This window comes from Triticum dicoccoides, chromosome 7B (assembly GCF_002162155.2).
Source record: "Triticum dicoccoides isolate Atlit2015 ecotype Zavitan chromosome 7B, WEW_v2.0, whole genome shotgun sequence".
Lineage (NCBI taxonomy): Eukaryota > Viridiplantae > Streptophyta > Magnoliopsida > Poales > Poaceae > Triticum > Triticum dicoccoides.
Genome location: NC_041393.1, coordinates 117,004,654 through 117,022,942, shown reverse-complemented (window position 1 = coordinate 117,022,942; position 18,289 = coordinate 117,004,654). Strand labels below are relative to the sequence as shown.

General features: G+C 46.5%; 2 protein-coding genes across 2 annotated transcripts; one reads left to right on the top strand and one right to left on the bottom strand.

The window, feature by feature from the left end:
• Positions 1-3,773: 3,773 nt before the first annotated feature.
• On the top strand, positions 3,774-5,947 carry LOC119341675 (ATP-dependent zinc metalloprotease FTSH 6, chloroplastic-like). The gene is made up of 2 exons (XM_037613537.1): positions 3,774-5,239; positions 5,324-5,947. The coding sequence occupies exons 1-2, from the start codon at positions 3,774-3,776 to the stop codon at positions 5,904-5,906; spliced, it is 2,049 nt and encodes a 682-aa protein (XP_037469434.1). The 3' UTR covers positions 5,907-5,947.
• Positions 5,948-6,149: 202 nt separating this feature from the next.
• LOC119341676 (protein RKD1-like) lies at positions 6,150-7,472 on the bottom strand. Its single transcript, XM_037613538.1, has 3 exons — positions 6,930-7,472; positions 6,488-6,855; positions 6,150-6,379 (listed from the first exon to the last, which is right to left on the bottom strand). The coding sequence occupies exons 2-3, from the start codon at positions 6,686-6,688 to the stop codon at positions 6,170-6,172; spliced, it is 411 nt and encodes a 136-aa protein (XP_037469435.1). The 5' UTR covers positions 6,689-6,855; positions 6,930-7,472; the 3' UTR covers positions 6,150-6,169.
• Between the last annotated feature and the right edge of the window lie 10,817 nt (positions 7,473-18,289).

The window sequence follows — 18,289 nt, the reverse complement described above, 5'->3', positions numbered from 1 at the left end:
TCCAGGGGGCCCACGAGACAGGGGGGCGCGCCCCCACCCTCATGGACAGGGTGTGGGCCCCCTGGTCTTCATCTTTTGCCGGTATTTTTCATATTTTCCAAAAGTTATCTCCGTGGATTTTCAGGTTATTCCGAGAACTTTTGTTTTCTGCACAATAAAATCATGGCAGTTCTGCTGAAAACAACGTCAGTCCGGGTTAGTTTCATTCAAATCATGCAAGTTAGAGTCCAAAACAAGGGCAAAAGTGTTTGGAAAAGTATATACGTTGGAGACGTATCACACACCATAGTAAAAAGCAGCCGGTTAATTGGACCATGGGTAACGAGGCCCATCTGGCAGGCACTCACGAGGCAAACACGAATGTAAAAAAAAGAATTAACGGTTCACCACACCTCAGTAGCCAAAAGTGAGCTACAGGAAAACAATCCAACAGCCCAATGACGATAGCACACGCGGTGGCTGTAGAATGGCGGGTAGCACAACCATGTTTATATGTTCGATTTGATTCTCAATTCCAGCCAGTTAACTTCTTTTAAGCATCAGAGCAACTTGTTTGCATGGGCGGTGTGATCCGGAGATAGATGGGAGAGCTAGAGTTAGCTAAAAAGTTGAGGTTGTTCGTTGCAGGATATACTTTGCATGGGATGAATGTTTTCAGTTTTGGCGATGTGATTCTTGTACCAAAATGCCTCGGTGAAGGTGGACATCAATTTAAGCTTTGGGTTTTTGGTACTTCTCATTCATTTATGTGAAATGATGTTCGTGCGTTGAAACTGTTAATGTTGTTTGTATGTAGTAGAACATTTATAATGTTATCTCTAAGGTTACCACAAAACTATTTGAAACAATCTCCATGGTGGATGAAGTGTTAATAACTTTTTCAGTCATCATTGCAGAGGAAACCATGATACATGTGTCAATAACTTTCTAACTAGATCGAAGGAGCATGACTACAAAATTATTTCAAAAACTAGTCACGATTGGAAACAACTCCTAGTTTTGTCATTCCTTTGCAGAGTGTGGGTTTCAAAAAACTATCCAGTGACAACTACATCTTTTCCGCCACCAAGGACAACACTTTATTTTTCACAACAGGACCCAACATGTATGTCGTTTGCGCGACATGATAGCTCCCATGGAGGCTTACATAAGATAACGGTTGGCCCAAACCCAACCAAATGCAGCAGCAAGGAAAGTGATACTCGCTAGAAAAACATAGCAGTGACAAGTGTAAGACACACATAGAATGTCTGAGGTTCAATTGAATGGAACACACATGGTTAAGAAAGATTGCTGGTTTTCTCTTCTCTACCTCATGGATGTCTAATGTGGCCCACATACCTTCTATATCTAAATAGCTATCCCTCATTAACATATTTCTCTCAACATGCAACCATACCAACTTAGCATTTAACATGTATAGAAAAGACTCACCTCAACATGCAACCATGCATAAGAAGCCACCACATCATGAAAATATGTATGAGAATCTGCATTGTATTATGATATTTATATTATGTACTAATCAAACACAATAAACCATATGTATTTTCAACTTTAGTTTTAATAGTATTGTTTCAATATTCATGTTCTATACAAAAAATTATCATTGAAATATATTGCAATACATTCCCCAACAACGTGCGGGGTATCATCTAGTACACAAAGTTTCTACCCCATACGAGGTACAACAACGATTCATACACATTGTTGGGTTAATATCCTCCATATGGTGGTTTGTTGGGAGCCCAACTTCAGCCCACAAGTCCAATACATGTGAATCATTAATTTCTGTTGCATCTAGTGACTGAGATGCCTTACAAAAATGTAAAGACTGAGATGATGTCTTTATAGAAGTGGAAGAAGAAATCCATAGCCTCCTGCAGTGGTATGTGAGAGAAGGACGCGAATGCCACTGTGAGAGGATGAGAAAACACAAAAGAAAAACCGCAACCCATAAGAAAGGAGAAAAGAAGATATGTTATTTTTTAAATATTTTATGGCACCAAAGCAGACTGCCCTCAAGTTGGCGATCAGAGGCTAGTGTATTTCAGTTAAAGAACATGGTGCATAGGCAAACAACGATAGATTAAGGTGGAATACGTTTGGTTTGTTGATAACTCAATGTTCTCTGTCCACTAAAACTAGATGATATCCCACATGTTGTTGCAGGAATGTTTTGCAATATACTTTAATCGAGATTTGGTTGATGAAACGAGAACTAAAATATTTATCAAATATAAATAGCACATTAGAATAGAAATTTTCATGCATGTTTGCATGTTGAGATGAACATTTTCTATGCATATGATTGCTTATTGAGGTGGCCTACTTGCAATATGTTAGTGGGGACAGCTATTTGGATGCAGAAGATTTGTGTTGTTTGCTTAATTTGGTGATTCAACAGAGACGAGCTGATTATAGAACAACCAAAGTTTACAATGCCTCCCTTTGGTTAATTGTCTTTTGTAGTTGTTTGCATTGTTGTCGGCGGGCAACGTGACGAGAGTGTTGTAAATCTCTTGATATTCCAAAGAGCCTATTGATTTTCAGTCGAAGCCGAGTCCGCCAGTCGGCCTACGACCATGATTTCTCACTCTTAATCTTGAGATTTTTTTTCTAGTTGGTAAATCTCTACCACTTATGCGTGTGATTGTGATTTTTCGCTGCTATGTATTGGATAAAGTTACTCTCAAGGTTTCACAAAAAAGAAAAAATTGCTCTCAAGGTTCATAACATGTTAGGAGAGTAATTTATGCCTAGCTTTTGTCCTTTAGGCCCCCCTGCTTCGCAATGAAAACATAGGAATGCAAAACACATGAATGGAATGTCATGTGCATGCAAATCCTATCGGATTTGAGTTTATTTGATGACTACATAAAAAACAAAGAATTATTTTCAAGAAATTAGAGCGGATGTTAGATTAACCATGAAATGTAGTATAAACGGTTATGTATAAACATTTCCAAATTGCTATAGGATCGACACCTACTAATCAAACAACCAACATATAATTTTTTTTCTGAGAATTTCATTCCTTCAATTTGTTTTATGAAATTCCTTTTTCTGAAAACATCAGACACAAGCGCTCATACACACACATAAACTCACCCCATGAACGCACGCACGCACGTCTCCTCCTACTAAAAGCGCATCGCCGGAAATCTTCAAATAAATCCAGAAATAATGCGAGCATCAAGATTTAAACCCTGACGGGTTAGTATACCCCTGGTCACCTAACCATCTTAACCACAGGTTGGTTGGCTATGAAATTCGTTTTTTAATAGAAAAGGCCTCACGAACATGTTCGGGCATGATCCTAAAAAAAAAGCAACCATCGGGCAAGTGTACATCCCATGAGCGCGCCGAGCCCAACGTGCGACTGCATCGCGACGTGGATAGCGCCGCCGGACCCGGGGGACAACGACGGTGCGCCGCCGTGACCGGACGCGGGCCATCCAACTGGCTGCCCCGCCTCGATTGCGCGCCAGAATTCTCCATCCGACCGCCGTCTCTGGATCCTACGAGAAGACGAACACGACAACCTCACCAACACCCTCACGAAACCACCGGAGAAATCCCAAACTGCAGCGATCTCTCATCCACATGAGCACCGCGTCAGTGTGTCACCGTGACCTCAAGCTATTTAAACACGGAATGAATTGCCGTACTACGTTCCCTCCAAAACCCGTGAGCAACAGGCAACAGCACCACACTCTGTCACATTTTGCTCGCTCAGTTGCCACTAGCCAATCAGTAACAGTAAGCTTGGCATGTCGCCCACGGCCATGTCGCTGACGACGACGAGCCACCTGTCCGTCTGCAAGGCGCAGGACGTCGCCAAGCAGGCGCCGCAGAGGCGGGCCTCTCCCGCCAAGACCACGCCCCGGTCGCCAGACGCCGCCGGGCTCCTCGGCAGGCGGGGGCTGCTCCGGTGCGCCGGCCTGGGCCTCGGGTTCGGGCTCGCCGTGGCAAGGCCGGCACGGGCTGATCAACCGCCGGTGCTGGCGCCGGAGGAGCTGACATCGAACCGGATGTCCTACTCCAGGTTCCTGGAGTACCTCAACGCTGGCGCGGTCAAGAAGGTGGACCTGCTCCAGAACGGCACGGTGGCCGTCGCCGAGGTGGACGAGCCGGCGCTGGCGAGGGCGCGCCGCGTCAAGGTGCAGCTCCCGGGGCTCCCCGCCGAGCTGGTCCAGAAGATGCGGGAGAAGGGCGTCGACTTGGCGGCCGAGCCGGTGGAGCCCAACGTCGGGCTGGACGTCCTCGGCCTCCTGCTTAACCTCGGCTTCCCGCTCCTCTTCCTCGCCTCGCTCTTCCTGCGGTCGTCGGGGGGCATGAACACGCCCGGCGGCGGGCCGAGCCTGCCCTTCGGGCTCGGCCGGTCCAAGGCCAACTTCCAGATGGAGCCCAACACGGGCGTCACGTTCGACGACATCGCCGGCGTGGACGAGGCGAAGCAGGACTTCCAGGAGATCGTGCAGTTCCTCAAGTTCCCGGACAAGTTCACGGCGGTGGGGGCGAGGATCCCCAGGGGGGTTCTGCTGGTGGGCCCGCCGGGGACGGGGAAGACGCTGCTGGCCAAGGCGATCGCGGGCGAGGCCGGCGTGCCCTTCTTCTCGCTGTCCGGGTCGGAGTTCATCGAGATGTTCGTGGGCGTGGGCGCGTCGCGGGTGCGGGACCTCTTCAACAAGGCCAAGGACAGCGCGCCGTGCCTGGTGTTCATCGACGAGATCGACGCCGTCGGCCGGCAGCGCGGCACGGGTATCGGCGGGGGCAACGACGAGCGCGAGCAGACGCTGAACCAGCTGCTCACCGAGATGGACGGTTTCCGCGGCGACAGCGGCGTCATCGTCATCGCCGCCACGAACCGGCCGGAGATCCTCGACGCCGCGCTGCTCCGCCCGGGCCGCTTCGACCGGCAGGTGTCCGTGGGGCTGCCCGACGTGCGCGGCCGCGAGGAGATCCTCAGGGTGCACAGCGCCAACAAGAAGCTGGACCCCGGCGTGTCCCTCGGCGTGGTGGCCATGCGCACGCCCGGGTTCAGCGGCGCCGACCTCGCCAACCTCATGAACGAGGCCGCCATCCTCGCCGGCCGCCGCGGCAAGGACCGCGTCTCCGTCAAGGAGATCGACGACTCCATCGACCGCATCGTCGCTGGCCTCGAGGGCACCAGCATGACCGACGGCAAGAGCAAGATGCTCGTCGCCTACCACGAGATCGGCCACGCCGTCTGCGCGTAAGCACACACGCACCATCCCTCTTCTCGTTTGACACCATTATTTCTCTCGATTGCACTAAAGACTGATGGATTCAACTGCAGGACGTTGACGCCGGGGCACGACGCGGTGCAGAAGGTGACGCTGATCCCGCGGGGGCAGGCGCGAGGCCTGACGTGGTTCCTGCCGGGCGAGGACCCGACGCTGGTGTCCAAGCGGCAGATCTTCGCGAGGATCGTCGGCGGGCTGGGCGGCCGGGCCGCGGAGGAGGTGATCTTCGGCGAGCCGGAGGTGACGACGGGCGCGGCGGGGGACCTGCAGCAGGTGACGCAGGTGGCGCGGCAGATGGTGACCACGTTCGGCATGTCGGAGATCGGGCCGTGGGCGCTGACGGACCAGGCGGCGCAGAGCGGGGACGTGGTGCTGCGGATGCTGGCCAGGAACTCCATGTCGGAGAAGCTCGCCGCCGACATCGACAGGACGGTGAAGGCCATCGTCGACGAAGCTTACGAGGTCGCCAAGGCGCACGTCAGGAGGACGCGGCCCGCCATCGACCAGCTGGTCGACGTGCTCATGGAGAAGGAGACGCTCACCGGCGATGGGTTCAGGGCGATCCTGTCGGAGTACGTCGACATCGCCAGAGAGCAGAGGGACACGGCCGCGAGGACGGACATGGTCACTGCTTGAAACTTCACAGCAGTAGAATTGTGTATTGCAGGCTGTGGGACGATAGCATGCTTGATATGCTGTGGGACAATAGCGTGATGTAAATATAAATGTATATATGGTGCCTCACATCACATGCTTGATAGAACTAGTACTAGTAATTTTTGCCATACAAGCAGGTGTTTAGCTCAATTCTTCTGCCATCATAACTGAAATGCACAAGACTCTAATAAAACATTTGTAACTGAAGAAACACTTGGGCTATGTATGCGAGACGCTCTGCGTCAATAGTACTTGGATGCATCCCCAGGTTCAAGAGCCAAGAGTCGTCTCTTTTTGTAGCTGGCCTTGAAGCAGGCCTGCCTAAGCCTCTTCGTCTTCTCCTCGAGCTCAACGTACGGCTTCTGCTCCAGGAGGCGCCTCTCCTGCTCCAGCATCTCCACCATCGCCCTCAGCTGCCCGTCCTCGTTCGCCTTGCCTGCCTCCTGCAGGACCTGCAACCATGACCGACATCGCAGAGCATTTACATGGTGAAACGGATGTGAATTTCTAGCAGATTCAGAATCAGAGATAGGAAAACTAGTATGGATAAAAGAGGGGACCTCGACGTCGTTGATGAGGGCCTGCAAACTCTTCAGCTTGCGATGCGGCCACCGGGGAATCCCAAGCTCTCTGCACCTCTTCTTCAGGACGGTGAGCCCGACGTTCAGCTCTCGAGCCGCCTGCGTGATCGGCATGTAGAAGTACTGCGACACGAGCTCGAACGTCAGCACCCTCTCTGATCTGACGCGGTCTGTTCTCATGGCGTTGGATGCTGCTCCGTTCTCCTCGCCATAACACACTAGTGGCAGCCCCTTCCCACTCTCTTCTGTGTTGTTATCAGATTGCTCAATAGCCTCCCAGCACCTCAGCAGATCATCATCAAAGCTTGTATCCAGCTCGCCTGTGTCGCAAGGAACGAGACAGGGAGCTGCATGCGAGCTCTACAACTTCAGAAAGTAGCACTAAAATCAAATACTCCAGAAGTTGCTCTGCATAACGTACCTTGTAGACTGCTGCTCTGCGCGACAGCGGGGCCGATAGAGCACAAGGGTTGGCAGCCGTAGCTCGGGAAGGGTAGACTGCAGAGGAGCGCCTCCTCTTCAAGCAGGTAACTATCATGCCAAACACATGGCCCATAAGGCCAGAAGCTGGTGCATGAAAAGAAGAACTGGATCAACTTAGCAATAACAAATGCACTACTTTCTGATGTACGCCTGTCCACTGTCTTTGTCAAACCATATGATGTATGAAATCAGAGAAAAAAAGATACCTTTGTTCTCCATTGGAATCCATTCTTTCTAGAGAGATCTAGAACGTGGGCTGCCAAATACTCTTATGGGAGACGGAAGGAGTATATATGGAGCGGATGAAAGGCAAACCCAGCTCTTAAATGCTTGTATCACTAGGAAGATGGAAACGGCTAATAATGTTGAGAATCATGCAAGGAATTAATTCAAAGAGTGGCTAATGGGTCGGGAGTTACAGAAAAGGGAGTAAATACTGTGATTGGGTTGCGTGGTAATTAATAATTAGTTTTGGTAATGGCGGAACATGCCTGGGGGTTCGTGCACTGAGTATGGCTAATCAAAACTTTTCGGCTAGAGTCTGCATGTTTTGTTTTCCAGAGATAATATTTATACTTCTTGGAACTGTAAGACTTTCATCACCCACCAATTCCATTTTTTAATTATCCATTGCCTATAGAGTAACATTTAATCGAATTGATATTCATGAAACTTGTTTTCGCTCCTGTTCGGCTTTAAACTATCTAGGAATACTCTGTACTCCACTCGTCCTACCTTAATCAGTCAGAAAATCGAAAGATAAGCCTAACACTGTAGAGTTTTGGCCAAAAATACCCATTTATTAGTTCATTGCTTGAGATGTTCATGGAATAGTTTTGGACCATTTGGTTGATAAATCAAGATTTCATCAAATTCCAACAGACAATTAGGAAAGGGTGTTTGTTCATTCATCTAGATGGTGGATTACAGCAATAGTATTTTCGAAAAAAAAAAGATTATAGCAATAGTATAGCACTCCCTCCCCAAATTCTAAAGTGTATCTGGTTTTGGAAAAAGAAATCCCTTATAGTAGACAGCCACCCCGTATTTCACCTTGCTTTTCCAGATGTGAAACAACACTTAAAGTTTATCAAAACACATGTGTACCAGATAAGTGGGAGTAATACAAACTCACTTGAGTTGCCTGGCTCATCCCCATGTTTCTTGGCTTGTGCAACTCCCGCCTTACAAAGCCAGCAAAATAAGCCCATTGTCGAAAACATAAATCATTTAAATAGTCTACTTTAGCTGTTCATGCATCAACTCACATTTTTTTGATTATTTTGATTAGGAGATTGCACACAGATCAACAAATGTAACAGATGGCTATAAGAGCTCAATTAACAGAGTTTGTAAATTAGCTGAGTTGGGAAGGGTACAAACAGTACATGAATGAGATATGTACAAGTCAAGAAGAATCAAAGGCAGAAAACATGTCTTTGTTTCTACACTGCAAAATCCTTTTCTTTGTTGCATATAAATATTACAACAATCTCACCGTGCCGTCTAGCTCCAATCTCTAGATGACATGTCAAAACATTCTAGGACTAAATATATTTCCTGGATAAAGGGATGGGAGGTATCTCCTGCGTTGAAGACATGCACCTTGTCGTGCAAATCAATCCAGCTGTACCCAGGATGCTTGTGAACACCTTTCCGTTCCATCTCTTCCCTTGCCACAGATGCACTTCCCCACCTTCCCTCACGAGCATGTAAGTTATGAATCAGAACATATGGAGCAGAACTCTCAGGATCAATCTTGGATAGTGCCTTTGCAGCCATGTGAGCCAGTGGTTCATTCTTCTTCGCAGTACATGCTCCGAGGAAAGATCCCCACACAGATCGGTCCGGAGTAATTGGCATGCTATTGATTACCTCCAATGCATCGTCAAGCTTACCATGTCGACCTATGAGATTGACGAGTGCTGAGTAGTGCTCAATCCTAGCAGCAATGCCATACTCATGGACCATGGTGTGGAAAACCCTCCATCCTTCGGACACAAGGCCAGCATTTCCACATGCACTCAAAAGAGAAATGAAAGTTATGTGCGTTGGCATAACCCCGGCTCTCCTCATTTCTTCGAACAGCTGCAAGGCTTCTGTTGCACGACCATGGTGTTCATAACCTCCAATCAGTGCATTCCAAGACACTAAACATTTTTGCGTATGCATCTGATTGAAGATGGCTTCCGCATCAGTTATTGCCCCACCTCTGGAGTACATTGTTATAAGGGCATTGCTAATTGCAGTATCTGGCAGAAACGACTTCTCAATAAGTTGGTGGAGCTGAGCTCCAAGGGGCAACATAGGGATCGACGCACATGCTGCTAGAACTGAAGAGAAGGTGTGCCGATCAGGCATCCCACCAACTTCTAGCATCTTTGAAAATAGCTCAATTGTACCATCATAGTCCCCATTTTGTTCATAACCTGATATCATTGTATTCCAGGAGATGATTGCACGCTCTGGCATCCTATCAAAAAATCCACGGGCATGCTCAACCTCTCCTATCTGTGTGAATCCTCGTATGATTAAATTCCAAGACACCATATCAGGGTCTGGCATTTCCCAAAACAACTTCTCTGCTTCCTGCATATTGGACACCTTGGCATACCCAGCAACCATAGTGTTCCACGATTCCAAGTTCTTAGCCGGCATCTCATCAAACAGCATCCTAGCTGAGCAAACATCTCCAGTTCTGGTATAGCACATCATCATTGTGTTCCATGACACAACATTTCTCTGAAACACCCTCATATTGCTCATCTGGTGCTGATTCTGACCTCTGGGTATCATATCAAATAATCTTCTGGCATCGTCCACCCTCCCAACTTGCCCGTACGCAGCGATGAGTGTGTTGTAAGCATCAACAGCCTTGTCCATATCTGTCACCATCAAGCGCTTTGTCAACAGCTCCTCTGCCTCATGCAACCGGCCATTCTTGGCTAACCCAGACACCAGTGTGCCCAGCGACGCAGAGTCCTTCACAGGCATCGCATTGAACATGTCGAGGGCCTTGCTCACCTGACCAGCAGCAAAGAGCCCGGTGACCATCGTGTTCCAAGAAGTGACGCCCCTCTGCGGCATCTCGTCGAACAGCTTCCCAGCCTCGCCCATGAGCCCGCGGCGCACATATGCGCTGAGGAGGGTGTTCCACGTGACGCCGTCGCGCTGTGGCATTTCGTCGAACAGGCGGCGCGCGGCGGCGAGGTGATGGGAGTGCGACGAGCGGGAGTAGGCGACGAGGAGAGTGTTCCATGACACAACGTCCCGGACGGGCATGGAGGCGAAAAAGGCGCTGGCAGCGCTTACGTCGCTGCGGCGGGCTAGCGCCGCTAAGAGCGAGTTCCAGGTCACGACGTCGCGGACTGGGAGAGCGTCGAAGAGGCGCCAGGCTGCGGCGAGGCGGCCGCGGCGGAGAAGAGCCGCGAGGGAGCGGTTGTGTTGCCGGACCAGCTCGCCGGTGGGGGGTGCAACCGTAGCCGCGGCCGCGGCCGCGGACGCCGCGCGGCGGTGGGCGACGCCTGAGATGGGAGGCGGCCATCTCCTCATCAGGATTCAAAGGATCCGGCGGTCTGGGACCTGGGTACTTTGGGTTCAGGTGTGCGCTTTTCCGGTGACGTTGAGGTGGTTTGGTCAGACCAAAACTCACAGGCTATGATTAGAAATGTTTTTATTACACAAACCCGTTAATATGACTTTTGTGTTCCATGACCCACTTTACTCATCTACTCCCTCCGTTCCCAAATATAAGTATTTCTAAAGATTCCAACAAATGACTACGTAGGGAGCAAAGTGAGTAAATCTACACTCTAAAATATGTTTATATGCATCTGTATGTTGTAGTCTATTTGAAATGTCTAAAAAGACTTACATTTAGGAACGGATGGAGTATCTTTTTGTTAGGTATAAAGGTGATTTTTTTTCTTCTGAAAGAAGGTAACCCGGCCTCTGCATCTGGACTATGCATACAACCATATATTATTAATAGTGCAAAACTCAGCAGCCGAACACCATCGACCTGAAAATAAAGCGGAAAACAAACTCTGAGGCCGTATACCTTGCGAGAGTAACTCCCCCAGACTAACCCTATAATACAAGACACAACATAAACGAAAAATGCACAACTCCCAGGCTACATCTTCAAGAAGGAATCGCCGCACGTGCGCCGATGATGGCGAACTCTGGATTTTCACCCCCAAAGCCAAGTTTCAATCCACCACCTTCAGCAATGACACGACATAGGCACGTGGCGACATAGCCCAAGTAGAGATCTTGTGTTTCCATCGAAGTGTATAAACTCGTTGTTGAAGCCGTCTATACCATCCACCCTTATCCGTCTACCGACGCCTTGATAGTCGAATACCTCTCGAGAAGGCAACGGAAGACAAAGACGTCACATACCGCCTGCCTCCGCTACTGTCGCACCACTTTGATCCAACAACAACAGGCTAAACATGACATGTCCGCCAGAGCCACCGTGCATCACCTGCAGGTAGAGACATGACTTGACGTCTCCGTATAAGACGTCGTGTGTAGCATCCGCCGGTAGCGCATCCACCGGTGGCTTCACCTGCCGACGACATGCACCGCCCGACAACTCCGAAAGAGGCACATGTGTCACCTGCCGAGCCGCATCGAACCCGATCTGTTGATGGAATGGACTGATAACCCACAAGTATAGGGGATCGCAACAGTTTTCGAGGGTAGAGTATTCAACCCAAATTTATAGATTCGACACAAGGGAAGCCAAAGAATATTTGTAAGTATTAGCAGCTGAGTTGTCAATTCAACCACCCCTAGAGATTAATTATCTGCAGCAAAATGATCAGTAGCAAAGTAGTATGATAGTTTTGATAGTAGTAGCAACAGTAACGGTAACAGTGGTAGCAGTGATTTTGTAGCAAGTGCAATAGTAACAATAGCAGTAGTAACTTAGCAAGAACAATATGTAGGAAAATCATTGGCATTGGATCGGCGATTTGTTGGATGATATTCATCATGTGACAGTTATAACCTAGGGCGATACGGCACTAGCTCCAGTTCATAAATATAATGTAGGCATGTATTCCGTAAATAGTCATACGTGCTTATGGAAAGAACTTGCATGGCATCTTTTGTCCTACCCTCCCGTGGTAGCGGGGTCCAATTGGAAACTAAGGGATATTAAGGCCTCCTTTTAATAGAGAACCGGAACAAAGAATTAACACACAGTGAATACATGAGCTCCTCAAACTACGGTCATCACCGAGAAGTGTCTCGACTATTGTCACTCCGGAGTTGCCGGATCATAACACGTAGTAGGTGACTATAACTTACAAGATCGGATCTAGAACATAGATATAATGGTGATAACATAAATAGTTCAGATCTGAAATCAGGGCACCTGGGTCCAAAGTGACAAGCATTAAGCATGGCAAAGTCATAGCAACATCAATCTCAAAACATAGTGGATACTAGGGATCAAGCCCTAACAAAACTAACTCGATTACATGATGAATCTCATCCAACTTCTCACCGACCAGTGAGCCTACAAAGGAATTACTCACTCCCGGTGGGGAGCATCATGGAATTGGCGATGGAGAAGGGTTGGTGATGACGAAGATCGAAGATCCCCCTCTTCGGAGCCCCAAACAGACTCCAGATCTGGCCTCCCAATGAAGAATAGGAGGTGGCGGCGGCTCCGTCTCACGGAACGCGATAATTCTTTCTCCCTAATTTTTTCTGGAAAAATAGGATTTTGTAGCGTCGGTTTCAGGGTCTGCGGGGCCACCAGCTGGGGACAACCCACCTGGGCACGCTTGGAGGGGGTGGTGCGCCCTGGTGGGTTGTGCCCATCTAGGTGCCCCTCCGATGGTTCTTGGCTCCAGAAATGATCTTTATTCATATAAAAATTCCTTGCAAAGTTTCGTTCCAGTCGAAGAGCTTTTTATTTCTGCACAAAGACAACACCATGATAGTTCTGCTGAAAACAGCGTCAATCCGGGTTAGTTTCATTCAAATCCAAAACAAGAGGAAAAGCGTTAGGAAAAATAGATACGACGGAGATGTATAAACTCCCCCAAGCTTAAACCTTTCTTTGCCCTCAAGCAATTCAGTTGATAAACTGAAATTGAAAAAGAAAAACTTTTACGAACTCTTTTTCTCTCGTTTGCATAAATAAGCTTAAACAAGACACATGTTTTCAGCCAAGATTATAACTAACCATGCCAACAATAACTCTTAAAAATTATATTAACTCGTATCAATGACATAATCAGCTAGCGAGCAATAATAAGATATCTCAAACAACAACACGTTGTCAAAACAACCATGATATAATATGACAATAGTGGTATCTCACTAGCCCTTTCTGAGACCGCAAAACATAAATGCAGAGCACCTCCAAAGTTCAAGCAGTGACTAAACATTGTAATTCATGGTAGAAAAGATCCAGTCATGATGCACCCAACATTAACTACACACAATGCATGAGCATGACAATAGTACTCTCAGGTTCTGGTGCTTATTTTAGAAGGTGATGACACAACATAAATGTAAATAGATAGTCCCTTCGCGGAGGGAAGCAGTGATTTGCAGAGGTGACATAGCTCAAGTTTTAAAAATAGAGGTAAATGCAATTTTGACAGGTTCACCCTTCTTATTTACTTCGTGACCATTAATTATCAATATCTTCCATGCTAAACACATTAGCGGCGGTTTCCAAGCGATAAAAGTAAAGGTTATGACTCCGTAGGAGTTTTTGTTTGATTATTTGTAAGCTCATTTTGCAATTTGGGACTGGGAATCCCTATTACCGCCCCTCTCGTGCAATGACGAGTGAATAAACACCCATCATGAGAATAACACGCTTAGCATGGAAGATATTGAGTACCTCCTGTCGCTCTATGAACAATCCAGGCACACAAAAAGGATATTTATTTGAAGTTTTTAGAGGTGGCATATGCGAATTTCTTAGGACAGCAGGGTAATACCGCATATAGGTAGATATGGTGGACTCATCTAGAATAACTTGGGTTTAAGGTTTTTTTTATGCACAAGCAGAATTCCCACTTAGTACAGGCGAAGGATAGCAATTAGGTTGAGAAGCGGCCAGCTAGAGAGTAACAACGGTCATGAACATGCATTATGCATATATAACACTGGATACTAGCATGAGTAGGATATGAACACCATGAACATAAATATCATAGAGGTTATGTTGGTTTTGATTCAACTACATGCATGAACATGTGCCAAGTCAAGCCACTCGGACATTCAGAGGAGGATACCTGAAGGAAATATGCCCTAGAGGCAATAATAAAGTTATTATTTATTTCCTTATATCATGATAAATGTTTATTATTCATGTTAGAATTGTATTAGCCTAAAACTTAATACATGTGTGAATACATAGGCAGAACATATAGTCCCTAGTATGCCTCTACTTGACTAGCTCGTTAATCAAAGATGGTTATGTTTCCTAACCATAGACATGTGTTGTCATTTGATGATCACATCATTAGGAGAATGATGTGATGGACATGACCCATCCGTTAACTTAGCATTATGATTGTGTCAGTTTCATTACTACTGCTTTCTTCATGACTTATACAAGTTCCTCAGACTATGAGATTATGCAACTCCCAAATACCGGAGGAACACTTTGTGTGCTACCAAATGTCACAACGTAAATGGGTGATTATAAAGGTGCTCTACAGGTGTCTCCGAAGGTGTTTGTTGGGTTGTCATAGATCGAGATTAGGATTTGTCACTCCGAGTTTCAGAGAGGTATCTCTGGGCCCTCTCGGTAATACTCATCACTATAAGCCTTGCAAGCATTGTGACTAATGAGTTAGTTGCGGGATGAAGTACTACAGAACGATTAAAGAGACTTGCCGGTAACGAGATTGAACTAGGTATTGAGATACCGACGATCGAATCTCGGGCAAGTAATATACCGATGACAAAGGGAACAACGTGTGTTGTTATGCGGTTTGACCGATAAAGATCTTCGTAGAATATGTAGGAACCAATATGAGCATCCAGGTTCCGCTATTGATTATTGACCAGAGACGTGTCTCAGTCATGTCTACATAGTTCTCGAACCCGTAGGGTCCGCATGCTTAATGTTCTATGACGATTGGTCTTGTGAATTTATGTGTTTTGATGTACCGAAGGTTGTTTGGAGTCCCGGATGTGATCACGGACATGACGAGGAGTCTCGAAATGGTTGAGACATGAAGATTGATATATTGGAAGGTTATGTTTGGACACCGGAATAGTTTCGGATGAGTTCGGGCATTTACCAGAGTACCGAGAGGTTACAGGAACCCCCCGAGGGGTCAATGGGCCTTCATGGGCCTTAGTGGAAATAGAGGGCCGCAAGGGAGCTGTAGGGCGCGCCCCCTAGGCCCAAACCGAATTGGTTTAGGGCTTGGGGGGCCGTCCCCCTCTTTCCCTCTCCCCTCCTCCTCTTTCCTTCCCCTCCTAGTTGGACTAGGAAAGGGGGAACCTACTTCTACTAGGAGTAGGATTCCCCCCTTGGGGCGCACCCTATGAGGCCGCCGGCCCCCTCCACTTGCTCCTTTATATACGGGGGAGGGGGGAACCCCTAGGACACGCAAGTTGACAATTGTTTTAGCCGTGTGCGGTGCCCCCCTCCACAGATTTCCACCTCGGTCATATCGTTGTAGTGCTCAGGCGAAGCCCTGCGCCGGTAACTTCATCATCACCGTCACCACGCCGTCGTGCTGACAAAACTCTCCCTCGACCTCAGCTGGATCTAGAGTTTGTGGGACGTCACCAAGCTGAACATGTGCAGATCGCGGAGGTGACGTACCTTCGGTGCTAGGATCAGTCGGATCGTGAAGACGTACGACTACATCAACTGCGTTGTCATAATGCTTCCGCTTTCGGTCTACAAGCGTACGTAGACAACACTCTCCCCTCTCGTTGTTATGCATCACCTAGAGATAGATCTTGCATGATCGTAAGATTTTTTTTTTGAAATTACTGTGTTCCCCAACAATACCATATCATCATACGACATTGCAATCATTTTAACGCAATGTTGACATCCAAGATAAATCATTATCCACTCCTAGCTACTCATGCATGGCATGAGAAACTATAATCACTAGTTTTCATTGCAAACATGTTTGATTATAATAGGCTGAATCATGAATACTAGGTTAAACATATTTACAAAAACAGAACAAGTCGAGTTCATACCCATTTCTCTCTGCCACGTCCAGTTCATCAAATATCATCATTATTATCTTTCACTTGCACGACCGAACGACATGAAAATAATAATAGTGCAAGAGGGCCGTGGACTAAGCTGGAATCTGCAAACATTTTATTCAACAAGAGAAGACAAGGTAAAATGGGCTCTTTGTTATATCAACAATAATGCATATGAGAGCCACTCAACATTTTCATCGTGGTCTTCTCCTTGGTATGACTTAATAAAACAAAAGAAATTCAGAGAAGCACACTGAAATATTTTTGGAGTTTTTGGTTTTCCTTGAACAAGCAGATAAAAGAGAAAAGCAAAAACGAGAAAAATTATTTACACGGGAAAGCTCCCAACAAGTAAAAGAAGATCAAGGAAATCTTTTGGGTTTTTCTTTTTAGATACTACAACTAACTACACTAGAAAGAAAAATAAAAAAGAAGCAGGAAATATTTTTGTATTTTCTCAAAGTTTTTCAAACACATAAGAAGAAAGCGAGAAAATAAATTTAACTTGAATAATACAATGAAAAAGTGTGGACACCGACAACTGGAATGGAATGTGTGAACATGAATATAATGTCGGTGCGAATATGTACTGCCCCCAAGCTTAGGCTTTTGGCCTAACTTGGTAATCACCACTCGAAGAAGCCATGGGGTCCTATGTTGAAGTGCTGGGGAGCGGGTACCTGAGGGTCCCACTCTGAGGCTCCTCCTGTGCTGCAGCTAGGTTGTTCCGGTAGGCGACGATGTCCTCAGGAAAAATCTGTTCACATTCAGCTCCGCCATTCTCTGGGTGTGGAGATCACTATCAGATGACTCCCCGATAACTCCCTTGGAGTTCTTCTTGGAAGAAAACTTCTTAAAGATACTAATCTTTTTCCTATGAACAAAATTCTGAAATTTTTAGTCCACAATTTTTTCTTCTCAACAAAACTTCACAAGATTGAAAGCAACTACTCATAGGGATACATAGAGGCCATAACAAGCATTCAAACTACTTAGAACTCTAAGAATTAAACATGCAAGCTCATCTACAACAACACCAAGAGTACCTAATTATTCAAAGTATAAACCACTAAAGCAAAAACTAATTTGACAAACGGAGGAGTCACATATCAAGCAACAATCCCCCAAAATAGTTTCAGAAATGGAGCTTCGAGCAAAGATATCGAAATCCGTGGGTTTGAGAGCAAGAACACGAGAGAGAGAGAGCAATGGTGAATTTTTTCTGGAGGTAGGTGGTGATGTGGGATGAAGAGATAAGTGAGGGGGCCCACGTGGGGACCACAACCCACCAGGGCGCGCCTGGGGGTCCTGGCGCGCCCAGGTGGGTTGTGCCCACCCGATGCACCTCCCTCTGATGTTATTTGCACCAAAAATTCTTAAATAATAAGAGAAAATCATATTAAATTTCTAGAGCATTCCGAGAACTTTTATTTTTGGGTCATTTTTTTATTGCACGGGAAATCCAGAAAAGAGGCAAAACATGGCATTTTATTTTATTTAACTAATAAAACAGAAAACAAGAGGTAGGGACAGAAGGTAGTGCTCACTAAATGAAGGAAATATGCCCTATAGGCAATAAATGAAGTTGTTATTTTATATTTCCTTATATCATGATAAATGTTTATTATTCATGCTAGAATTGTATTAACCAGAAACTTTATACATGTCTGAATACATAGACAAAACAACGTGTCCCTAGTATGCCTCTACTAGACTAGCTCATTGATCAAAGATGGCTAAGTTTCCTAGCCATGGCCATGAGTTGTCATTTGATAACGGGATCACATCATTAGTGGAATGATGTGATGGACAAGACCCATCCATTAGCTTAGCATAATGATCGTTCAGTTTTATTGCTACTGCTTTCTTCGTGTCAAATATATATTCCTCCGACTATGAGATTATGCAACTCCCGGACACCGAAGGAATGCCTTGTGTGCTATCAAATGTCACAACGTAACTGGGTGATTATAAAGATGCTTTACAGGTATCTCCGAAGGCGTTTGTTGGGTTGGCATAGATCGAGATTAGGATTTGTCACTCAGAGTATCAGAGAGGTATCTCTGGGCCCTC

Bases quoted from the DNA above. Each gene is read 5' to 3' on its own strand.
- LOC119341675 (XM_037613537.1), top strand. From the start codon at position 3,774: ATGTCGCCCACGGCCATGTCGCTGACGACGACGAGCCACCTGTCCGTC. The intron at 5,240-5,323 runs GTAAGCACACAC...ATTCAACTGCAG, and splicing joins ATCGGCCACGCCGTCTGCGC to GACGTTGACGCCGGGGCACG.
- LOC119341676 (XM_037613538.1), bottom strand. From the start codon at position 6,688: ATGAGAACAGACCGCGTCAGATCAGAGAGGGTGCTGACGTTCGAGCTC. The intron at 6,380-6,487 runs GTCCCCTCTTTT...TCATGGTTGCAG, and splicing joins CCCTCATCAACGACGTCGAG to GTCCTGCAGGAGGCAGGCAA.